The 25,301-nt window shown below is 36.0% G+C and overlaps 3 protein-coding genes across 3 annotated transcripts; all 3 read right to left on the bottom strand.

Moving 5' to 3' along the window:
• Positions 1-2,988: 2,988 nt before the first annotated feature.
• On the bottom strand, positions 2,989-12,128 carry LOC127092490 (phosphoglucan, water dikinase, chloroplastic). Its single transcript, XM_051031370.1, has 19 exons — positions 11,785-12,128; positions 11,126-11,708; positions 10,954-11,037; positions 10,753-10,884; positions 10,384-10,509; positions 10,111-10,289; positions 9,442-9,526; positions 8,954-9,118; positions 8,800-8,852; positions 8,032-8,240; positions 7,808-7,926; positions 7,605-7,675; positions 7,315-7,432; positions 6,556-6,642; positions 6,394-6,480; positions 6,213-6,289; positions 5,876-6,026; positions 4,571-4,673; positions 2,989-4,045 (listed from the first exon to the last, which is right to left on the bottom strand). Exons 1-19 carry the CDS (start codon positions 11,967-11,969, stop codon positions 3,141-3,143), a joined length of 3,519 nt encoding a protein of 1,172 aa, XP_050887327.1. The 5' UTR covers positions 11,970-12,128; the 3' UTR covers positions 2,989-3,140.
• A 3,305-nt stretch (positions 12,129-15,433) lies between these two features.
• On the bottom strand, positions 15,434-17,732 carry LOC127092492 (uncharacterized). The gene is made up of 3 exons (XM_051031372.1): positions 17,539-17,732; positions 16,532-16,712; positions 15,434-16,443 (listed from the first exon to the last, which is right to left on the bottom strand). Exons 1-3 carry the CDS (start codon positions 17,679-17,681, stop codon positions 16,318-16,320), a joined length of 450 nt encoding a protein of 149 aa, XP_050887329.1. The 5' UTR covers positions 17,682-17,732; the 3' UTR covers positions 15,434-16,317.
• A 235-nt stretch (positions 17,733-17,967) lies between these two features.
• LOC127092491 (UPF0235 protein At5g63440) lies at positions 17,968-19,471 on the bottom strand. The gene is made up of 5 exons (XM_051031371.1): positions 19,263-19,471; positions 18,797-19,162; positions 18,625-18,713; positions 18,385-18,453; positions 17,968-18,236 (listed from the first exon to the last, which is right to left on the bottom strand). The coding sequence occupies exons 1-5, from the start codon at positions 19,375-19,377 to the stop codon at positions 18,177-18,179; spliced, it is 699 nt and encodes a 232-aa protein (XP_050887328.1). The 5' UTR covers positions 19,378-19,471; the 3' UTR covers positions 17,968-18,176.
• Between the last annotated feature and the right edge of the window lie 5,830 nt (positions 19,472-25,301).

Consider the following 25,301-nt stretch of genomic DNA (forward strand, 5'->3'; position numbering starts at 1 on the left):
TCTAATTTTCACTAGCTTATGAACTTCATATTTAAGTGGATAGGAGTTCTCAATGTCATGTACGGGTGCTCGTTGATGAAAAGCACAACGGAGGTCCGGCTTGTACCACCATGGAAGTGGTTTAGGAATTTGTGGTGGATTTCTCGGTTGTAGCAGGTTCTTAAGAACCAATGATGGATAAAGCTCTGCATATGTCATAGGAACTAGGTCGAAAGAGACCTTCTTCCTCTCGAAAGTTTGTTGTTGATGATTGTTGATATTGTTGTTGTTGTAGGTGTTTGCTTGTTGTTGTTGTTGTTGAATTGGTGTTGACTGATTAGCTGAAAAAACGGGAATTACTGAATATACTTGATGATGATATTGACGGGGTGGTTGACTTCTTCTGATATGAGGCCTCCTCTACCTCCCACTAATAATTGCGTTGGCTTCGTTGTCTTTCTTCTTACCGAAATTATTGTCATACCTCTTGCTAGACGATACCTCCTCCTTTGACAACTGTCCTTCTCGGACACCTTCTTCTAGCCTCATCCCCATGTTTACCATTTCGGTAAAGTCACTGGGGGCACTGGCAATCATCCTCTCATAATAAAATGAGCTAAGGGTCTTCAGGAAAATCTTGGTCATCTCCTTTTCCTCTAAAGGAGGGGTGATCTGAGCAGCGAGTTCTCTCCAGCTCTGCGCATACTCTTTAAACGTTTCCTTGTCCTTCTGAGACAGCGATCTCAACCGATCTCGATCCGGAGTCATATCAACGTTGTACTTGTACTGCTTAACAAATGCTTCACCCAAATCGTTGAAAGTTTGGATGCTCGCACTATCCAACCCCATATACCATCTTAACACAGTGTCAGTCAGACTGTCTTGAAAGTAGTGGATCAACAACTGATCATTGTCTGTTTGGGTAGACATCTTGATGATTTCTTGATCAAAATGATATGTGAAGATCAAGGGGATCCATATATGATGCTTAAAACCAATGTAAACCAATTCTTGATTGTGCTCCTTACATTGAGGGTCTTAAACCCTAGATATGAGCTTGATAGAGCATAGGTGAGCATACACTACCTACAAAAGCAACAAACTATAAATTGACATATATTTGGTATTTTGGTTAGTAAATAAAAAACAAAATATGACACAATCAAATGTGTGCTTGGTGATCTCTCCCAATGCAAACCCAATGAATGAGGGGTAAGGAGGATGCCTAGGTATGATTCCAATGCCAATGTATATGATGAGATAGCATGAGGGATCTTAGGGTCTAAATTTGGGTATAACATTAGGGTTGGTCATCAATAGGATCTCTAACCTCATATGAACTAGTCTCTTAAATAGTTCCAAACATCATTGTACATGACTTCTCGCTGTCGTAGGCAAGTCATCACCATCAAAGCGTGTTATACACCTTAAAACCTCTGAGTCTCCCTGCTCTTGCAGGAGAAATATACACACCTATAATTTTTTTACCAATACATACATACATATAACTTTAAATATAATTAGGGTGTATAATTTTATTTAGTACCAAATCAAGGTGACAAATTTTAAATATAATTTTATTTTCTCTTCTTCAGATACTGACTTGGGCGTTAGAGTGCTAACCTTGAATATACCTACATTCTACCACATCAGAGGCTTCAATCCACCGGCACCTCCGTCCAAAGTTCTCATTTTTTATTCTAGTACGGAACATATCCCATCTATCTAAACTCTTTGCCTTAGGGATTTGGAGTTTCCACATACGAGACCCAACGTAAAGTTCTGCCCAAGGGACATGATCGAATTCTAATCCAAGAGATTTAACTTAAAGTCTTGTTTGAGAGCTTGATAGAAGTCTCGTCCGAGAGGTCCAATGTCTCGTATAATGGTCTTAGTATCTCATTAGTCGGACTCAATACATAATCTCGCCTGAGGAATAAGGGTCCCATTAAATAGGCTATCTAAACTCCCCGCCTGAGAGAGTTGGAGTTTCCTCCGGCGCGATTCAACGTAAAGTCTCGCTCAAGAGATGCGACTGAAATCTAGTCTAAGACACATAATCTAGTCTTACTTGAGGGACTTTGAGTCTTATCAGTCAGTCTCGATACATAATCTAGCCTAGGAACTAAGGGTCCCAACAAATAGACTATTTAAACTCCCCGCTTGAGATACTTGGAGTTTCTTCAAGCGGGATCCAACGTAAAGTCTCGACCAAGGGATGGGATTGAAGTCTATCCCAAAAAATTTAACTTAAAGTCTTAGTTAAGGGCTTGACAAAAGTCTCGTCTGAGGTCCTACGTCTCACTTGAGGGACTTAGATTCTCATTAGTCAAGCTCGATACATAACCTCTCCTAAAGGACTTTAGGCCTAGTCAGTCTAGTTCAACGTGCAATAATACCCATAAAACTTAGGACCTCGGGATACCCTAAAATCAGTAGTTTAGAAGCATTTTACCATTTAAGAAAGTCATTATACTTGAGGGACTTTTTAGTGATATATTTGTAAAGGATCTGATAAAGATGGAAGGATTGTAGTCCTTAAGAAGAGTGACGTTTGAATGCATCGCCTCACTCTAAACACACTACTAACGTGGAATAAGTCGTGTCTCAGTCGAAGAGAATATGTGGTCAATAGATTTATCCACGACTCCCAAGATAATAGAAATTCAACGGTCTATCATTGACGGAGTGAACGGTTATCATTCCAAATAAATCCTTGGGCCAAAAATCTCTAAATAATTCACCTCTAACAAGTGAGGAGACAAATCATTATACCTTCATTTTACACGAGCTAGCTTTCTTTTGACAAGTCCAATCCATAGTAGAATTTGAAAAGGATTTATACACATAAAATATAAAACTACGAAATCACCGCGTAAGAATACCGGGCATTCCTGTACTTTTGACAAGGAAATAGGATAATATAATAATTATAAAAGAAAATCAATGGAAACAAACAAAATACATATAAAAGATGAAAAATAAATAAAAACAAGTCACAACGAGGGCTGTCCAGTCTCTTCAAATATTTATTGCATGAACAAGTCACATGTATTATTATTATTATTATTATTACAAAGGATTTATTTTTAAACAAGTATGATACAATGGTATACAGGCTTTGATATTCAAAATTGTGTCCGACTTTGTTCTCCATATTTCTAGTGAGGTTGGGGCCTTGTCTGAACAATATAAATCTCTTCTCCAACAAGACATCCTTCCACATCCTGTGGGCTACCAAACTTTCTCTCCAGGAAAAACCCAACTGCACAAAGCCGTTGACCAACTTGTCGCCGGAAAACTGGATCAACTGTCAGTGCTTTCTTGCTGTAATCCACAGTCAGATGGATAACCTCCCCATCCGCAGGCCCTGCACTACGTACAATCAATTCCTCGCTGAAATTCGCAAAAGCCAGTGTTTGCACAACCCCATCAAATTTCCCACATGATATTCGCCATGGTGTACCCCGGGTTCCAGAAGCCAGAGTTTCACCAAGCCCACAAGCAATCTCGGCCTCCACACAATTCTTATCCTGGTCTGTCGGGCTCATAGTATGTAGTACAAATGATAAATCTGGTGAAAGCATTTCTTGGATCAGAATTGCCATTGAAGCTTCCTTCTGAGGCACGCCAGCAGCTCGGCGGCTCAACACTGCCCTCCGTGTGTACAGCGAAGCCCATACTCGCCCAACCGCATCTGCAAAAACTGTTGGATTCGAAGGACTCACGTTTGGTATTGATTCATAAAGTCCAGCTGCTGACATTCCAGCCAAATCCTCCACATTGGCGCTGGATCGAACAATCAAACGTGCATTGCTTGAAAACAATTTCCCAATGCTTTCAATGACGTCTTTTGATAGCTTCAGGGAAGAAATCAATTCCTGGAGTTGATTGCATACACCGTCAAGTTCACCATCCTCCAGTCTTGCTGTTTCTATTTTATCCAGTAAAGACCTGAATATTTCAGTGGAGTTGCTCTTCTCTAGCTCTAATTCCATGGATCCAAATGGTAAAACTGCCCCAGAAGGAACTTCAAATGAAGCAGGCACTCCTTGATCACTGTAAACTGTCATTCAAAAACTAGATTTTAGAAATGTAGTTTGTAAGAATACATTTGTCATTCAATATTATAATTTACATCTGTGACTCTGATCGATCGCCAGTCTCGAAAATGCAAGATAAGACTTCCTATAGTAGACCACCAAAGAATACTTTACACAGAACCATGCACACCCGTATGCCTATACGTTTACAACAATGACAGGACAGACAACAAGTTACTAAAGGGTTGAACTACAATACATCCTCCTTGTGATATAATCATAAGAGGTTTGAAGCTGAAGAGAAGAGAGCATAAAACTAATTATGAATAAAAAAGATATCAGACGTTATTTCAGTAAAGTATTGAGAGGAATGATTTTAAAAAAGAATTCTTCAGCTGGAATCTCTTTCTCTATGAGTGTTGTTAAACCAAAGTAACTGAAATAGTGTACCATTAGAAAGATTGTGTTGAGGATAGGATACTCACTTTCAATCTGTAAGATTGATACTATGTATGACATAGGTATTCAACACATATTGCTTTTATTACCTTTATCAGAAGCTGAAGACAATGATGATAAGTGACCACATGCAGCAGCCTTTGCACCGGAAGTCTCTGTTTCAGCATCGGGAAGCAAGATAACTCCAGAACCCTTTATACAAATTGAGTTGTGTTCAGTTGAGGCCCTTAGTACAGAGAATTTAAATAATACAAAACAATTACTCTGAATATTATGAGATTAAAATTACTTTAATTTGAATGTTTCTCATTAACTATGAAAAAGTTTAATCTACTATTCATATACATTAGAGGCATAAAATCTAAATAGGAATGCAATCCTATCATAATCCCTATAGATACCAACAAATCATGTTTTAAAAAATATTATCTCAACATTCCTAATGTTGACATCTGGGAATGATTAGTGGTGTACTTGCGAGCACCCTAGTAAATGAACACAACAATAAAGAGACCCTGCAAGCTGTAATGCAGAGACGAGAAACACTGAAAAATCAGAAAGAAAATAATAAACAGTGCCCGGGATTCTAGTGACCTACAAACCAAAGTGCTTGAAAAGGAAAGTTGAATCCCACAATAGAAAGAAAATGAGCTGATCCATTCACAGTTGAAATCCGGTGAAAAATGCCCCTTGAATGGGGGTGTGTGCCCGTCATGCACTCGGAAGACCACTGGAAAGAACACGCGCGTGGCGGCACATGGGAAGGAGTATATGGAGTCAAGGACAACACTATGGGGTTCAAGCTGGTTTTAAACCAAATGGTATGGTTGCTGGAGCAAAAACTTTAGTGGAAGGCTGAGTTGTCAAACTTGCATGAACAATAGCAAATAGTAATTGTAAGATACAGAGACACCCCCGAAAAGATCTGCAATAAAGGACCTAGAATCCACAATGAAGGCTGGAAAAAATAAGAAACCGCAACTGTGACAGAAGCTGGGGTTTATGTGGAAGCTAGACCTCCAAAATCGGAAACTCTTGATACCTTTTGGAAAAATATTTATGATATATATTTCAAAGTTATGAGAATAGTACAAGCACCAATGTGCTTAAATAATTACAAATCATTATAAGTGTTCAGATCAGAGCCGCCTTGCAGAAAGATATTTCCATTTTCCCTTAATTTATCTCTACCCTCATTCGTTTTCTTCTCATCACGGTAATCAAATATTTTATCTCTAGCACCACCCAGAAATCAAAATCATTAGAATTTAAATTTCTTGTCCAATTGTTCAATTCTAAATCTCAACACTTTCAACATACTAGAAGTTTATTTGTAGATACAAAAAAATGTCAAAACATAGCTAAAATATTGAAATGAATAATTCTGCCACTACCTGACTATATTTGGAGATTCTAGCGGCAGAGGAAGCAGGAACCTCAACTCCAGATAAATTACCCTCAAAAGCACTTTCGACAGAAAAATTGCCATCAGTATCAACTGAAGAAGCCAACGTCAGTTTAACACCAGCAGCGGATGCTTCCAATCTGAAAAGTTAGAAACTAGGAAAGGATAAAATGGAAAATATTATAGAATAAGATCTGTTCACAATAGAATCAAAATAGTTTGAAGAAGGGAAAAAAGAATATTATTTATTGACCCATATCCTGACATTAGAGATTTTAATAAAAAATACAAACAGTCATGGATGGGAAAGTTGTCTTGGAAATGACCTCACACGCGACCCAACAAGTCTTTGAATATCAGCAATTTTTTCCTCATCTTCACAAGTGACAAAGACGACCTTTTCCTGTAATAAGCAATAGCTGTATGAATGTCAATGACAATTTAATAATTTATAAGTTCAAATTCAAAATTGTTAGTTGGGATTACTTATTTAGAAATAAAACTTGCCTGCCGGGCCCTAACACCTAGATGAGATAAGTGAGGCAGCTCTTGCTTAAGGATAGCTCCCACTATGTTCTTCCCAGCAGCTGTTACCTGCCAGCGCAATCAAACTTATTAATATTGATATATTTAAGACTTCAGTATGCTCTCAAAGAAGTATAAATATACCTCTTCATCACCATCAGCTTTGTTAACAATGAGGATAATAGGACCTTCCACTGGTGACGGTAACAACCCAGGAACAATTCTTTCAACCTAGGCAAAAATATTCAAATTCACTTTTAATCATAATGAAGTGAGGAGGACTTTTTTTTGTCATTTGAATGGGGATAATTCCTCCCTAGCTAGTATCTTACTTATTTGGTACTAGTAATTACTTTGACTTTAATTTTTGACTGTGAAAAGAAGACTATAGATGTTCTCTTTCCCAAATTTAAGGACTTTTCTTTGATTATTATTAATAATAATAATTTGTAACTTGTTCTAATTTGTGTTTGTCATTGTGTCTTACACTACCTGTCTTCTTCTTCCTATTAATCTGTGAATTTTGTTTGATAGTTAATAATAAATTGGAGCAGTAAATATTGATATTTGTAAGAAGTTAGACATGATTATCTTTTACGCTCCATCTTGAAGCAGTCTTAGTAATATTAGTATGACAATGTATTCTAAGACACCAGCGCAAGGGGTTATTCACTTCATTAAATTCAATAATGAAGGTTTTATTATAAAGCGCTCTCTTACACACACAGTCACACACACATCTACACAGTCACACACACATCTGCGCATGATTATCATATTATTTGTTACTACATGTTATTTGTTACAAGACAACGTACATGGTTTCTCTAAACATTGTGCACCCAGGGTAACTATCCTAGTAACATAACATCGTACAAGATTTCTCTAAACACAACTCATTACCTGAAGCAATGTTCCTAAAACAGCTCCGGGAACAATAACATCCCAACCTTGAGAACCAAGTGTACTTCTCACAGCTTTTAGAAGAAGAGTACATAGTTTTGAAACCTGAAAAATTACACTAAAAATTTACAGTAGAGAAGTTAGAAAACATACTAGTTATGTTGAACGTAATTAAATTCATAGTGTAAGAATAAACAAGACAAGAAATCACAGATACTGTCGAAAACACTACATGTTATAATTCATGTAAATCTCCTCTTATTAAAATTTAAGTATAATGCATATCATACCCAGCACGAATCTCCGCTTCTGTAAATGTTTTGACACTGTTTTCAGGGATTCCTAGAGCTTTTCCTAGGATCTGTAACATTTAAAGTAACAACTTTGTTTTTCCAAAATATATATATGCACAACATGAAGGAACAGGACCTGGTTAAAAAACCAAACAGTAATAAATATCAAGCTTCAACTTAGTAATAAATTACTATCTAACCTCCACTTTTTGAGGAAATATCTTAAGAAGTTCTTCGGTATATTCCTCAGTTAGCCTCTTGGATCTATCAAGAGTAGCCTTCAGTCTCAATGTCCAAATCTTTTTGCCATCTTCATTTCCTGGAAGAAAAAGGGTGTACATTTAAAAACAAAAATAAATTAGTCAAGACTGTTTACAAGGTTTCAACAGGCAGAACAATTCAATCAAAGACCTAAGAAAGTTACCTTCGCTTTCTGAAAGGCCTCTTGTACTCCAGGCAATAAGCTCATTTTCAATAGCACCACATTCTTCTGGTTTCCAGTTAGATAATTTCAGCTGGTGAACTCCAATAATAAGGGCTCCAAGTGGATCATTCCAAGAGTTAACATTTTTTGACTCCAAATTTGAAGCTAGCCAAGAAGCACCTCCCATAACTTCAAGCACATTGAGAAACCTATTTATATGAGTTCAGAAGTTAATGCTCTACCAAGAGGAAAATCTTGTTATTACAAGTGGCGTGAAGCTAGAGTAGTTTTATATCTCCAAATTCCATCAATCACATTCTACATTATTCAATAAATCCCTATCATTAACAATTGTTTAAATTTGAAAATTATTATCATATATTACGCCATGCTAATGTATTAGATAATTGATAAGTTCATATAATTTTTTAAGTAAATCCAACATCTAATAAACATCTATCTTCGTACGATTAGAGAAAATATGCATTATATTATATCAATACCTGTTAATTTTGTTTTATTTTATTCCTCAATAATTTTAGAATATTCTGTATAGTCTTTCCTATAAAAGGATCACCTTCTGATTAGAATAGACATACCATCGAGTCCCTTTAACATTTCTAGATGTACCTATCATCTAACTAGCTAGAAAGAATTCCATGCCTATTGCAAAATCATGTGCCCTTCATATACTTTACAAAAGTTGTTCAACGTCCAAATATCTGATGAATGTTGAAAGTGTAAATTAGGAAAAGGTAAGCCAAAAACCTGCTCAGAAGAACAAATGAGTAATCCTCAAGCCCAATCTCACAGAGCCGCCACTGTTCCTCCAAAGAGCAAGAATCAATAGATGTTCCAACATTATTTAAATTACTATCCATACTCAAGCGTTTGCTGGATAATTGAATAAAATTAGTCTCACCTTTTGACGCATGGCTATTGCAGAATCTGGAGCATCATTTCTGAGGCCACTTTCAAGACCCTTCACAATAGTATCTCTCAAAGCATTCAAAGACTCCATGGTTTTAAATAAAAGTTTAACTCCTTGTTCTTTTGAAGTTGTTGATTCTGCTGTAGCATCCATATTCTGGAGAAGTACAAAATGCTTTTCCTCATCAGTAGATGCCATTATAAGAAAGGCTTTTAGTACCAAAGTCAATAGGGATTAATATGACTTAACCATAGATTCATAATAATGGAGTGAGTTCTTATCGTGCAATAGCTTAACAACCATAATAATTCAATTTCATGCTAAATGTGATGAGCAGCAAACTATTTTCAGGACATAGAAGAGGTATTTAGAGAAAGAAAAGGAGTGGAAAACAATCTGGTTGAGAGAATTTTGCATGATAGAGGATAGTGAGTTAGGATCAATAAAAAATACCAGAGAATCAGAAAAAGCAAATGCACCTTTTTGCACTCAAAAAATGAATTAAGTGCTGACATGCCATATTCATCCAGAGATTCATAAATTGATTCTAGCTGTTCGGCAAGACTGCAATACAACAAATTGATAAGCGAGATCATTAATTTGTTTATCTCATAGGATTCTATTCTATAAGACTAGTTTTCATATTATTTAGTTATAACAATAATTTGTTTCTTGATTTCCTTATTTCTTTAAGGTTAGGAGTCTTATATCCCAATAAATAGGTGTCAGTTTTTAGTCTTTAGTATCAAGTCATTATCAATTCTATTAAACTAAAATCATATTCAAAAGTATTTATTATTTCTCTTCTCCTTAATTTATCTAAAACCCATAATTTCGACACCTAAAAGAAAGAAAAAAAAACTACATAGTACTCAGTCAGACGACTTTATGACATAAGGATAGACATGATTACTTCAAAATTTAGGTTTTCCTGTAAACAAATGAGGGAAATTCATTATCACTCGATTGGTTTACAGCCCAATTGTGCATTTTGAAAGTTTCCAAGATAAGCGCACAAAATCCTAAGATGAAATTAACATAACATACATCCTAACGAGAGAGAGTGATTTGAAGGCAAAATCAAAACAAATCTGCAATTCCATAGGATTACAAACTATATTGAGTCAGCTTTGTGATTCACGTCAAACCTGCCAGCATTAAAGAAGTCTTTGAGTTCCCGATGAAATATCTTGAACTGTTCTACAAATGCTTCACTATATTCTCCAGGGTTCTTTGTGATTTTAGCAAGCATAGCTTCTGTAGCAACCAAGTCTTCAGGACCAGCATTACGGTGAAGCTTGTTTTGTATTGTATGTTTAATTTGTGTCTGAAAATTATGTAATGTATGTAAGACAGTTGAGCTATCATTAACAATGAAGTGCAATAAGATTCCTTAGTCCAGTTAGTTTAGGGAAAATAACCTTGAGGTCATGTGGAATGTCATTTCGATGAGCAATATCTCTAATTCGAGTCAGAGGAACAGATGCCGTGAATTCTGCCTTGAAAGATGGCAAACATGGATGAATCTTTCGAATAACTAGAACTTCCTGTACATGAATGAAATTATGGTTAAATAGAGAGAGTTAGACATAAACTTGTTGAAATGAAGCCAAAAATAATGTGATCTTCCTAACTAGGAAGCTATCGCCATATTAAAATCCATGGGTAGAAGAGAAAAGAACAAAATTTGTTAAAGCTGCAACTCAATTCAGTTGTGCTGCAGTAGCATATATAAGGCTATAGTAGAGTAATGCCCTAATAGGTATTATTGAATTAGGAATATAAATGACCTGTGGAGATACATCCTTTTGAGTTGTATGTCGCTCTAAGTGGCGAAATATAAGCCTTGAAATCTCAGCATGCCTATTGGGACGGTGGTGACCTCCATCTTCAAAACATGGTATTTGGCCTGTGTTTATCCACTGCATAAGATTATCTTAGAAGGGGTGAGATGAATAAATCTAAATAAGGAGGAAAAGTGAGAAGCAGACCTTGAGATAGATAGAAGTGTATAGGAGAGCCTCCAATCGATCTTCCCCGTGAACATTCTCAACTATATCACGTACAATCTCAAGCTTGAAATTGAATAGTCAAGATAAAGTCAGTTCTAGAGATTGAATATCTTCAGAAAATGAAGCAAGTGGCAAGAACATAAGAGTGTACCTTTCTCCACCAATTCCTTGCAGTTTGATCCCCTTGAACGAATTTGAGCGGCAAGGGTTGAAGAGCTGAGGTGTCCCAAGTCCTTTGTGCTTCATTGCTGTGATGCTCATTGGATTGCATGAAAGAAATAGATTTGCCTTGCCACTCTCCTACAAAAGGACTTGACCCTGCTGAGGTGTCCCAAGTCCTTTGTGCTTCATTACTATTATCTCCTACATTTTTGCTATCGCGGTCGTCTTGTTCTTGTTCATCCAAAGGAAGTAGGTCCATAACCTGGTGCGTTGTGTTCCATGTGGCAACCGTGTGAAAATTGCCAGGTTGGGGCAAGTTCAAGACTCTGTTGTGTCCAGATTCCCAAAGAAGAGTGCCGTGTTGGTTGACGATGATGAATTTGAATTCAAGGTGATCGCCGGCGTTGAAATGGAAGTCGCGTACCCATCCGTTTGGTGTCCAATTGAGTGGAACGTTATTCTTCCAGGAACCGAACTGTTTAGCTGATCCTAGAAGGGCAACATGTTGGCCGAACTGAACTTGGTGATCTAATCGGAGATGCAGATGAACATTATCTTTGTTGCTACTCTTCCTGAGAAAATTGAAAAGTGTATTAGTAATTGATAATTAAGAATTGTTGTGTTGTGAAGTGAATTAGAAAAGAAAACCTAGATTGTTTCTGGGGGGAGGAGACAGCATATACGAGCATCGGAAGAGTGCGGGGAGGAATGCGATAGCGATAGCGATAAGGATGGATGGAGGAAGAGAAGGGAGGAGATGGAAGGATGAATCCTAGTCGGTTAACATTGTGGGGAGTGTGGATGATTGAGTGAGAGTGTAGAGAGTAATTCATTGCCACTCAACACACTCGTCGTCTGCGTCTGTCTGTGCTGGGATTTAGGATTTCTGGAATGAGTAAATATAGAAGCTTCTTTGTCTTCTTTCAACACACGTCACGTGGATTATACTTGTACATTTTTACAAATCAATACACCGCCGGGGATGCTACGTACATTCATACATGTCGGCACATACATTATTCAGATCCTCTAGGCTTTTCTTATCCTTATTACTTTTTAACATAAAATACTATTTTTATTTATCTCTGTTTTCATACTTTTTATTTTTTTTATTTTCTATCTTCTATATCACATGTTTCATCCACTTCTTTAATCTCATTCCTACTCACTTCTTTTTTTACAACACCATATTTCTGCTCCAAACATTTTGATCAACTGCTCAACTCGATTGTTTTATAACTTTCATTGTATTGTCAACTATCTTACTCAAAAATCCTTGTTTTATAAGTTTCATTAATTGTATTGTTAACTATGTTACTCAAAAATCCTCCACCACAATTTGGTATTGATGCAACATGATGAGACAATTGTCTTGTCTGCATTTCTAAATTCTTTATAAATGCCTCATGACTCTTGTTCATGATTTCATTTTGCTTGTTTACCTGTTCTAAACTATTTTGAGTCATCTCGAAAAATTTATTTAGTGTTTCTTCAAGTGGTCGTGGTTTCCTCTAAAATGGCATTTGTTGAGCTTGTTGAGTGCCTTGATTAGCATCAGACGTTTCATTGTTGTTCCGTTTGAAATTTGGACGATATTTCCAATTTGGATTGTACGTGTTGGAGTAAGGGTTATTCTTTTGAGAATTTGCAAATCAAACTTCTTCACTAATCCCTTTTGGAACACACATCCCATTCGCATGTCCTCCTCCGCATAAATCATATTTTAAAAATTGTGTCTGACTTACATTGGCTTGATTAAGGTTGCTCTCATCGAACTTTATGTTGAGGAGTTCGATTTGAGCCAATAGTGCAACGTGAGTATCATATGTCAACACACTCTTAGGCGTACTGGTACTTTCCACTTTGATCTTCCTCTCACTCTTTGACTGGTATTCATTTAGACACATTTACTCCATTAGATCTTTGACTTGTGCTTCAGTTAAGACTCGGATTGTACCTCTAACTGAGGAATCCAAAAGCATCCTTGTGTGACTCCTGAGACCTTTTATGAAAATTTTCATTTGTTTTATGCTGCTCATGTTGTGATTTGGACACCTTTGTAATAATAGCTTGAATCGCTCTCATGAGTCATACAAGGATTTAGTCTCTTGTTGCTCAATGTTTCTGATCTCAGCTCATCTCTTAATGAATAAAGTTCTAAAAATTTGTCTTTTGCCCCCTTCCACGTTCCAATGGTTCTATTGGGGAGACATAATAATCAATCTTTTGCTCTCTCAATCAATGAAAAACTGAATAGCCTCAACTTTATCTGATCACACCGATCGGGTCTGCACATTGAAATTGTTTCATAAAAGCGAGTTAAATGCTCTCAAGGATTTTGGATCGAATGTCAAAAGCAGGTGAAATGTTGTGAGTTTGGATAGTAGTTTGAGCTTATTTTAGTATATTTTTATCATATCTTGATCTGTTAAGGTTTTATTGATTATGATCTATTTTACGTGTTTGAGGTAGTGTTTCATGTGTTTGCAAGTCTGAAGAATCAAGAAGAAGTTGATCAGAGAAGAAAACAGGAAAATATGCATGAGCCAGAGAAAAAGAGAGGATTTTTTGCGTCTTCAGCCCATACGTGTATGAGGGGTCTCATACACGTATGGTCACTCGGTCTCACCTATCAGCATACGCGTAACAGCAGAGGGGGCAAAAATTATGCATCTGCCCATACGCGTATGGGATAGTCCATACATGTATGAGGCCAACCAGCTAATGCTCTCATGTGCAGACCAAAGTCTTACGCGTATGGCTCCAACTGGGCCATACGCGTATGAGTTAGTGCAAAAATGTGTCATACACGTATAGGAGGAGGTCATACGCATATGAAATGGCTGATGATAGTCTGTCATTACATATAATTAGGCGAAGAATTTGGGAAAAACAAGCGAAAGATGAGGCAAAATGAAGAAGGATACTTCGACTACAGGATGCAAGATCAGCATGTGAACAAACTTCGACTACATGATAAACCTTTGTCAAACCAAGAATTTACCTTTGTCGAGACTAGAGTTCGATCCAAAATATCACAAGGAAGAAACCACTTGAGAAATTAAAAACCAAAGGAGGAGTAAAGAAATCATTAGGATATGATGTTTCTAGAGACCCTTCCACTTCAATTTGTCCATCACCTGAGAAATTAAAAACCAAATTATGGGGTAAAGAAGAAAGGGAAGAAACCAGTAGGACATGATGTTTATAGGGACCTTTCATATCATGGGTATGTTGATCAAGCATCTCAATCTTCATAGAGGCAATCTCAACCATCACAGACTTTGAAGAAGTTAAAATTATCAAACAAGCAGTCACAATCAAATAAGCAATTAAAGTTGCATCAGATCACTCTTCAATTTCCTAATCATATTAGGTCATATATTAAAGAGTAGTTAATGTTGCATCATATCGTAATTGTGGATTTAGAGTCATTTCATCATTGCATGAATATGGTGAAGATGTTTGATCAATGGTTCGTCGAGACTTGGAATTGGAAATAAGACAAAGAAATATCAAGTTTATATGATAGGTTATTTTGAAATCGGTTAGCAGAAATGAGAGAATCTTTGATGATAGAGTCTTTTGATCCTCAGTCACCAGATAAATGGTTGACTCCACCAGATATGGGTTACTTGATAGTGACTCGCTATAATGTCATACTTGTTTGTTTAGGCAATTCGTGCATGACTTTCTTTCCTATGACAAGTTCACATTCACCAAATGTCTTCATTTATTGCATTGATTTTTTAAACTAAAATAATTGGATTGAGGTACTTATGGTATGTTTAGATTGATGGAATGGAATGGGATGGGATGAAATGTAATAAACTTAAATTCAGTTATTTTGATTAATTAAAAATGGATGGAATGGAGCGGAACCTGATGGAATGCGTTCCATTACTTTTTGTACCCTCTAATTTGGGCGGAATCATAAAATTGCTCTCTTCTGTCATGAAATACAAAAATAATGGAATGATATTCTTATTTCATTCCGCTCTGCTCCACTTCATTCCGCTCCGTTCGTTTTACTGTATCCAAACATAACCTTGGTTTACTTTTCTAATATATGACATACTTTACTTTTTAAATATATGATATAATGTTTGAATTATTTTTCTAATCATGTAAACATGAAAAATGGGGTTTTGTTGCCATCACTCACATTAGATTGGAAGAAGTTTCATTCACCAGCAGCAATAACTTGGATGTAGGATTTGCGGGACGTCTACAACATTAGCAACTATGAACGCATGTATTACCATCTTAGTATACTATGTCATTGAGTATTAAAATATGTAATCAAAACATGAATATTAAATTATGTCATTGAGTTTTAATTTCATATGTCTCAAGATCACATAACTTATGAGAAATTAAACGTAAGTCTAAAAGTTGATATATATGAAAAGTATAAACATAAATCAATGTGAACGAGAAATGTGCAAAGCTTCAAATAAATCAACAAATTGTGGGTCATCCTCGTCAGCACCAACTTGACGGAGATAACGGTGAAGCAATGTAGAAATACGAGCTCAACTCGAATCAAATGGTCCTGCTTAGTAAACAAAAACTGACACCTCTCTTGACGCATCACGAGGGGGTGGTAGCAACCGAGGATGTGAAACATGACAATATCACTCTAGGTATCTAACATTTGTATCATATGTAGTGGTGGTCAATGTTGTTAGACGAATCACATCAATGTCTTTTTAATAGTAACAAATTCATTCAACATCAATATCACCCGCCATTGTATAACCAGGAGGTGGGGTGGAACATATTGCCTTTATCCAAATTGACGTATACATATGTCAAGGAAGGATGGAACAACTATGTCACCCCACTTCAAACACCCCATGTACAAGCAACTCGGTGATCTTTTAATAACTCGTATAACCACTCCAACTTATAATAAGCACCCCTGCAACTACACGCATGTCCTACTGCCTCACTTTATGGCACTCTTAAGTAATCAACAACAAGTTCAACAACTACTTCTTCAGTGACATCTTAAGGGCTCCAGAACACGTCATTGATGGGTAGATGAAACAGACAAGAGACGTCGTCCAAAGTAATGTTCATCTCACCAAATGACATGTGAAATGAAGATGTCTCTATATGTCATCTCCCTATAAATGTTAATATCAGGTTTGTGTCTATTTTCGTCAAATTGGTTCTCTAAAGTGAAGATGGACCAAACCGACTCATCCAATTCTCCATCTCTGGTGGAAGAATATGAGGATTCCTCAATGTAAGCTTCAGCCTATGTCTAGCAACCTTTAACTCTTTCTTCGGACCACTAGCCTAAAAATAATTAAAAGTACACATTATAAAAGACAACATTTAAAATTTAAAAATACTATTCAATATAAAGTAAATTTCATTTACTTACCTCCGCGAACCACAAATGTCGAGCAACATGATGGTCATATTTTACCAGAAGAGATGTATCGTACAATCCTCCTAAAAAGCCAACTGACCATGGTGTGGATGCAGATGCCCCAATATGCTCTTTCTCACCTGTCAATATTGATGGAACACTTCGTCCTAAACCACGCGTCATGTTCGCACCACTGTCAAAATAACAAAAAAAAAACATCAAAAAAATTATTTAAAAAATCATTCCATAACACATTTTGAAATAGTTCCGATGAAGATGGTTTTAAAAAAAACGGAACACTTTTTGAAAGAGTTCGGATGCATTAACTTTTCAAAAAGCCAAAATACTTTGCAAAGGACTTCCGATAAATGATTCGTCAAATCGAAAGACATTGCAAATGAGCATTATTCTGGACAAATTCCGATGAAATTATAAAATTGGAGAACTTATATAATTTGTTCCAATTTAGAATAAGAGTTGTTGAAAGTATTTTGGTATACAACGGATTTTTTCTATATTAGAAGACTTAAAAAAAAGAGTGGAGGAAAGTGAAGTTTTCTAAAACGAGACATTTTCGTAATATATATATATATATATATATATATATATATATATATATATATATATATATATATATATATATATATATATATATATATATATATATATATATATATATATATATATATATATATAATGTAGGAATAATGGGATAAATGATGGGGATGGGTAAAATTTTGAAGTTACATAAAGAGGTGTTTTCACATAGCAACCTTTGTGGATGATTTCAGAATACTTTAATTATATGAAGAGTTAAATTTTGATATACACCCAAAGCAAAAAGATCACTATCAGTTATACATTAAATTTCAAAAGGACATATGATTGAATTAAACACTTCAATTATTTATGTGAAATTTAAAATATTCTTGAAATATTGATATGTTACACAAATTAAGCTTTGGAGTGTTTGAATGGTTTAATTTTAACATTTTAAAGTTTGACATATTTTACATCACCTCATTCTTCTTACAAGCAACACCGATCTCCGATACCTCTCATCGAAAAGCCATGACTGCCACAGAATGAATCTTTGGAAGCCAAACCAAAGATTACAAAAAGTAATTCTGTCAAACTTTGACTTTGAGTAAAACAAAAACATAGTATCTTTCCATTAGTTGCCATTTTATTATACTAAAGGGTACTCAATTTTATTTAAACCGAAGCTTTCAAAACACCATAGACTTTCACTTATATTGGAACAAGACAAAAAGAAACCCTCTCATTCTTTGAGTCATGACAAAAAATACCAATAGAAACAGCAGAAGAAAAACCTCTTCCACTGAGCTGTCGTCGGGATCAAGTGTGCACACCTCATCCCTTCCTCCACAACCACCAGAATAATTTTGCTCACTCTTTTAACAGTCTTTGAAATTTCAATCACAGTGTAGACTTTTAACAGTTTTCATATTCAAAGCATATCTCGTTATGTTTCAATCCAACCCCACCCAATTGCTGAATAATCAGACGAGTTTTACTCTAGATTTCCAACATCAATAGACCAATGGCGTTCTAAAATTAAATAAATACAGCTGAAATTCAAACCCGAAACTTGTTTTTGTTGATAAAAGAGATACAAATGTGCACAGAAACAGCATCAAGGTTGCACAGCCTCCAAAAGTTTCTCATAAACTTGTCTAGCAGTCAAATCCTCCACCTGTAATGATTGTCGAATGGTCAAGATTAATTAAACTAGGTGTATATATATACTATCAGAGTTTCTTGAGAAAGAAAATGCTGAAACGCAAGATGATATTGATGTGGTGCCTAAGCTTGAAGGTATAATTGATAGTAATGTAACTCACCACAAGAAGCTTTGACTTATTATTCCATCCTCTCTGAAGAGTCATTTGACTCAACCTTAAACCCAGAACCTATATAAAAAAAATTGAGGTGAGTGGTAACCAACTATGTTTTCCTAGAGAGAGCAAAGAGACATAATGTTGTCATGAACAAAGAGGCTGTTTCCATAGGTCAATCCCATGACCACAAGGTTACAACATTAATCTTGAACAACCCTAATGAAAAGTGTAAAAGAGATGTACTTTTCCCATAAACTCCAAAAGTTCATTGTTAGCTTCTCCACGTGCAGCGGGAGCAGCTACAGAGACTCGAACATCATCGGCATTTACTCCTGAGATGTTTACCAATTACAAAAACAAATGAAATTTAATGAAAGATGAAAAAGAGCAGTATTAAAGGTTGTTAGTTAGTTACTTGTGATGGCGGAGCGGTGAGCACGATCTTCGACTTCGATGGCAAGTTGAACAAGACCGCCTTCAAGGTGAGAAATACAAGGTGGAACAGGTGCATCCTGCGGGTTGGTTTCAGCAGCGACAGTACTGAGTGCTTTGTCAAGAACATAAATAAGAGTGGAAGAATCCAAATCTTGTTGAGAACGATAGCAGACAAAGAGACCGCAACCGATACAATTCATACGGAACTGTTTCTCGACTTTTCCTTCCCCTCGCTTTAAGAGAACGTTGCCAGCTTCGTCAATGTTGAACCTAGCAAGATGTTTGGTCTTGTCTAAAACGTAAGCTCTGTCGGTGTTTCTTCTAGGCATTTTCTGCAATTGGGTGTCTTTTCGAGAGTGTTCATTCTTCTAGGTTAGTTTTTTTTTTTGTTGCAATGAATGGATGAATCTAGAAAATGAAAAAGAGAGAGAGAGATTGAAACAAACCAGTGATGAGGACATGGGAACCGCAGTGTTTGCAGTAATAAACAAACAGATCGGAGTTAGGACCTTCGGGAGCCGCATCCTCGCTTGAGTATGTGTGCGTCGTCCTCTTCGGCATTCTCTTCTCTTCTATCGATTTTCAATTTCAATTTCCTTTTTGTATTTTTTTATTCATTACCTTCTCGTTCCTCTTTTTAACTCTTTTTAATCATGCACCACCCTTCTTCCATTATTAGGATTAACCACTAACATTAGGGAAAAAAATTATTTCGTACCCCTACATTTAGCTTCATACCCTTATAATTCTTTAAAAAATTCAATTCTACCCTTAATTGATTTTAATCAATTTATCATTTCATTTTTACCATTCAGTTGAAATTTTCAAAAATTATACATTTTACTCTCGCACCGGAACTTCTGAAAAAAGATTTCTGGTATGTATTTTTTCCAAACCAGAAGACTTCACAAAAGACATCTGAAACACACAAAGTAATGAACGGGAAGTCTTCACGAAAGAGTTCCGGTTCTTTAAGAAAAAAGTCACGTTCCGGAAAACTTCTTAAAAGAGTTTCGGTAAACAAAGTGACACATACCGGAACTCTTTGAAGAAGTCTTTCGGTTTAAAAAAAAATTATTGTACAGGAATGTAAAATCTTCCCCAAATATGTGTAGATACTTCTGATGCGTTTATAACGATTGAAAGATTTGGTACACGAGAAGAGGTGATCAGATGGATTAAAGAGGTTGGAATCGATAATAAAGCAACTGTTATTATCAGTCATTCAGATACTGAAACAGGGAAGAGAGGGAGAAGTAACAAATTAATATTTGGTTGTGATAAAGGTGGGAAACTCAAGAGTACTGATAGTGGTACCCAAAGTGCGTCCAAGAAATGTGGATGCCCATTTAAAATCAGGTCGACTCCGGCAAAAGATGGGTTTGGTTGGAAAATTGATGTAAAATGTGAAGGTCATTCCTTTATTGGTAGGTTGACCACAAATGAGAAGCAACATGTCGCTGATTTGACAAAGAGACATGTACCACCTAGACACATATTGCTTTCCTTGCAAAAATCGAGATACTGAGAATGTCACTCGGATTACGCAAGTATACAAGCATAAGAGTGTGATACAAAAAGAGATAAGAGGTCCTAGAAGTGAGATACAACATCTGTTTAAGCTTATTGAGGATGCAGGCTATGTCTATTGGAGTAGAAAAAAGGATGACTCAGAAGTTATGAGAGAGATATTTTGGGCCCATCCTGATTCAGTTAAGTTGTTGAATATTTTTCCGATTGTGTTAGTTATGGATAGCACCTACAAGACAAACAAATATAGACAACCTTTGTTTGAAATTGTTGGCATGACATCAACCGAGTTGACTTTTGCTATTGCATTTGCGTATATGGAGTCTGAGCAGACAAAGAATTTTTACTGGGTATTGGAGAAACTAAAAGAGTTGTTTGTGAAGAAAGACTTGTGTCCACAAGTGATTTTAACAGATAGAGATCTTGCTTTGATGAAACCAATTGAAATTGTGTTTCCCAGGTCGATTAATTTGCTATGTAGATTTCACATTAACAAAAACGTTGGTGCCAAATGTAAACAACATGTGGTGAATGACCTGCAAAAGACGATAGACACATTATGGATTGAAGTTGTTTGGGCTAGTGATGAGGTTGAGTATGGTCAACGGTTGCATCAACTTGAGCAAGCATGTGTTGATTATAGTGGATTTATGAATTATGTGAAAGACACATGGTTGACTCCACATAGGCATAGATTTGTTGGAGCATGGATTAATCGAGTGCTACATTTGGGTAACACAACGACTAATCGGTACGTCTTATAATTTTTTATGTGATATTTTTTCTATGTATTTTTTATGTGTTATTTTCAATATTTTTAGGGTTGAATTTGCTCATTGGAAGTTAAAGCAGATGTTAGGAAACAGTATAGGTGACATGGTCAAATGTTGGGAAGCTATGAATAACAACTTGAGGTTACAACTGGGAAACATTAGAGCTTCTTTTCAAAAGAGTTTTTACGAAGTTGAGCACGCGCACATAAGTCCCTTTTATGGTTATTTGCGTGGTTCCGTATCTCGAGCTGCTTTGAGACGTATTGCTGAAGAGTTATTGAGAGTTGATTATGTTGGAACTAACAGGCAAATATGTGGTTGTACTCTTAGAACATCTTATGGGTTACCTTGTGCTTGTGAGTTAGGAAGATACACACTAGGTGGTATACCGATATCCATATATGTTGTTCATGTTCATTGGAGGAAACTAACTATGGAAGTTGAGTTAGAGGTAGGTGCAGATGATGGATCAGAGGTGGATATGACTTGTGAAATGGATGAATTGTGGAAACGATTTAGGTCATTAGATGTTATTGGGAAAAGGGCATTAAAGAGTAGGGTATGTGAACTAGCATACCCAACAATGACTCCATTGTGTCCACCACCTGAGAAACTAAAAACCAAAGAAGGAGTGAAGAAGAAAGGGAAAAACCATCAGAATATGATGTTTATAGGGACCCTTCGTATCATGAGTATGTTGATAAGGCATCTCAATTTATTGCATTGGTTTTATTAACCAAAATCATTGGGTTCAGGTACGTATTTTGTATGACAAGTTATTTTATATGATTTAATATTTTAATTATTTCACTTAATATTTTATATAACTTAATATTTTAATTATTTCACTTTATCAGGTTAACATGAAAGAGGGGTTTCCGTTGCCACCGGTCACATTAGATTGGAGGAAATTTCGTTCTCATACAACAACTTCTTGGATGTTAGGATTTGCAGGACGTCTACAACATTGGCAATTACTTACACCTATATTAGCATGAATATGTACTCAAAACATGAATATGTAATCAAAACATGAATATGTAATCAAAACATGAATTTTATATTATGTCTATTATATTCCGTTCTAAAACTTAATACATAAATCAATATGAACGAGAAATATGCAAAGCTTCAAATAAATCAGCAAACTGTGGATCTTCCTCTTCGACATTAACCTGTCTCAGATAGCGATGAATCAATGTAGATACACGAGCCCAATCAGAATCATATGGTCTTGCGTCATATACAGGAATTGGTACCTCTCTTGGATCGTCACGACGGGGAAGGACCAACCGTGGATGCGAAACACAATAATACCACTCCAGATAACTATCTTCTACATCAGATGGAGTGGTGGCCAGGGTAGTTGGACGGATCACAACGATAACGCTCAGATGGTAACCAATCCAATCAACATCAATATTCGTCGCCATCATACAATCAAGAGGTGGGGATGGAACATACTGCATGTACCCGAACTGACGTAAACATTTGTCAGGCAAGTATGGAACAACTGTGTCACCCCACTTCAAACACCCCCTGTAGAGACATATCTCATCAAACTGACGCCATGCTCTATGATCCTCAAATGGACGCCATATGACGTCGGCAGGTGTCAGCTCATCCAAAATAGGTCGTAAATCATCAACCGTCAGGACTCCTTGCCTATACGACCATCTCATCGCTCGAGGAAGACCACAATTATCAGCTGGTTTCCAATTCTCCCCTCTTTTTCCAACAGTTGGAAAGTACTCGTGAATCCAGCACTGTTACAAAATACAAATATAATAAATAAAATAAATTAAGTTAACATATTTTATAAAATGAATCCAACACTTAATACACAAAATTAAGTTATATACCTGTAGGAGAGTATGATATCCACCGAGCTGCTTGCAACTGAACATGGACGCATCTCCAAGATATTTGTATAGGGTAACTAGTGCAGCTGCTCCCCAACTATATCCTGAACATCTATCTAAGTCCGTAAACAGTAGGAGGTATCGTGCCTCTACAAGTGTAAAGGTCTTATCGGCAAAAATGGTGGAACCCACCAACATCAACAAATATGCTCTTGTCGCATATGCCCAGTTGGAAGCAGCTCTATGCTGTACGAATAAATCGTATAACCATTCCAACTTATAATACGAACCCCTGCAGCTACGAACATGTGATTGTGCCTCACCCTGTGACACTCCTAAGTAGTCAATAGCAAGTTCAACAGTTACCTCTTCCGTGACATCCTGAAGACTCCAGAAGATACCCCTGATGGGCAAGTGAAACAGACATGAGACATCATCCAAAGTAATGCTCATTTCACCAAACGGCATTTGAAATAAAGATGTCTCCAGATGCCATCTTTCCACAAATGCAGAGATAAGATTTGTGTTTATCTTGTTCAGACTAGTTCTCTTAAGTGAAGATAAACCAGATCTAGATACCCAACTCTCCATCTATGGTGGAAGAGCCAATGGAACCCTAGATGTCAGCTTCAGTCCATGTCCAGCAACCTTCAACTCTTTCTTTGGACCTCTTTCCTAAAAATAATTAAAACACATATTAGAAAACACAATATAAAATATTCAACTATTATTCATTTTCAAATATATCCCATTTATTTACCTCACCAAACCATAAATGCCGAGCAACATGATGCTCGTACTTCACCAAAAGAGACGTATCGTACGACCCTCCTAGATATCCAGTCGGCTCAGCTGCAGATGAAGATGCGCCCCCGACCTAAAGTGCGGTATGGAATCCTACCATCTGCATCTCGTCTTCGAACCACTACAAAAAAATATTATAAAAAAATTTTTAAAATTAAAAAAAAAAAAAAAAACGCACCGGAACACTTCAAAGAAGAGTTCCCGTGTGGAAAAATAAAAGGTTGACTACCGGAACACTTCTTAAAAGAGTTCCGGTTTAGTTCATCCAAACCGGAAGTCTTTAAGAAAGAGTTCCGGTATACAACCAACCAAATCGGAAGACTTTCTAAAAGACTTCCGGTTCAATGCCCCCAAAAGGCAATAAACCGGAAGACTTTAGATAAGTGTTCCGGTATACACTATGTGAACCGGAAGACTTACTCTTACTGTTCCGATTTATAATGCCAAAAAATGTAAAAATATGTGTTCCGGAAGTCTTCAAGCGCAAATGGGAAAAATTTTCATTTCTGAAAAATATACCCTATTTATATGAGGGTATTTTGGTCCAAAAAAATTATATGTAGGGATGTGGGTACAATTGTAGGGGTACGAGATAAAGTTTTCAGATTAGGGATGGCAAAATGGACCGGAGTCCGTGGGCCGCCAAAAAATTGCGTGTTGGATTATGATTTTGAGCCCGTCTATCCGTTTCGCTCGTTCCGCCAAAACAAAAATACCCACGGTGGAATACATAATGGGACGTGGTTGGCTCGCTAGCCCGTTAAAAAGATTGAAGAAAAACTATCTAAAAAATGTCCATGACCCATTTTGAAAAAAAAAACATATGGCTCAATAATAGTATCCATTAAAAAAAACTACAAACGAGTAAAAGATCTAAATTTCTCTCACAACATCAGTAGTGCTGCAGAAATCCTTTTCACATTGCCTTCGTTGAATCTCTTTCAGCCTCCACTTCAGGTTCTTCTTTCATACATTATCTATTACATACATTGTATATTACTATAATTGATTGTCTATTACATACATTGTCTATTAAAATTTATTCTTCTTTATTACATACATTGTCTATTCTGCAAATTGATACTAGACAATTTCAACTTTAATAGTATATTACAAAATTGATTCTAAAATTTTATTTTAGAAAAACAAGAGAGTCAAATATATATATATATATAATATATATATATATATATATATATATATATATATATATATATATATATATATAATGATTATTATCTCTTAACATTTTTTATCATTAATATATAGTACTATATAATAAATACATAATATTTTAATTTATAAATATCATTGTATAATAGGAGAGAATAATATTGTATTATTATAAATAACATAATGTAATTTATATTGATGGTACTAAATGACATTAATTTCCTATAACTAATATTAAACTTTAAACTTATTTAAAATTGTACTACACCTATGCTGTATTATTATGCATAAACTTATTTAAGAAATAATAATTATAATGATATTACTTGGTCCCTCAATTAAA

This window comes from Lathyrus oleraceus, chromosome 6, assembly GCF_024323335.1.
Source record: "Lathyrus oleraceus cultivar Zhongwan6 chromosome 6, CAAS_Psat_ZW6_1.0, whole genome shotgun sequence".
NCBI classification, from domain to species: domain Eukaryota; kingdom Viridiplantae; phylum Streptophyta; class Magnoliopsida; order Fabales; family Fabaceae; genus Lathyrus; species Lathyrus oleraceus.

Excerpts from the sequence above, each read along its gene's own strand:
- LOC127092490 (XM_051031370.1), bottom strand. The coding sequence starts at position 11,969 with ATGAATTACTCTCTACACTCTCACTCAATCATCCACACTCCCCACAAT. Across the intron at positions 11,038-11,125 it reads CAAGGAATTGGTGGAGAAAG|CTTGAGATTGTACGTGATAT; the intron begins GTACACTCTTAT and ends TTCAATTTCAAG. Across the intron at positions 8,241-8,799 it reads TCATTTGTTCTTCTGAGCAG|GTTTCTCAATGTGCTTGAAG; the intron begins GTTTTTGGCTTA and ends TCATATAAATAG.
- LOC127092492 (XM_051031372.1), bottom strand. The coding sequence starts at position 17,681 with ATGTTTTTGTTTTACTCAAAGTCAAAGTTTGACAGAATTACTTTTTGT. Across the intron at positions 16,713-17,538 it reads TTGCTTGTAAGAAGAATGAG|TGGTGCGAACATGACGCGTG; the intron begins GTGATGTAAAAT and ends TTATTTTGACAG. Across the intron at positions 16,444-16,531 it reads GACATTTGTGGTTCGCGGAG|GCTAGTGGTCCGAAGAAAGA; the intron begins GTAAGTAAATGA and ends AATTATTTTTAG.
- LOC127092491 (XM_051031371.1), bottom strand. The coding sequence starts at position 19,377 with ATGCCGAAGAGGACGACGCACACATACTCAAGCGAGGATGCGGCTCCC. Across the intron at positions 18,454-18,624 it reads TTTTGGAGTTTATGGGAAAA|GTTCTGGGTTTAAGGTTGAG; the intron begins GTACATCTCTTT and ends TTTTTTATATAG. Across the intron at positions 18,237-18,384 it reads ATAAGTCAAAGCTTCTTGTG|GTGGAGGATTTGACTGCTAG; the intron begins GTGAGTTACATT and ends CAATCATTACAG.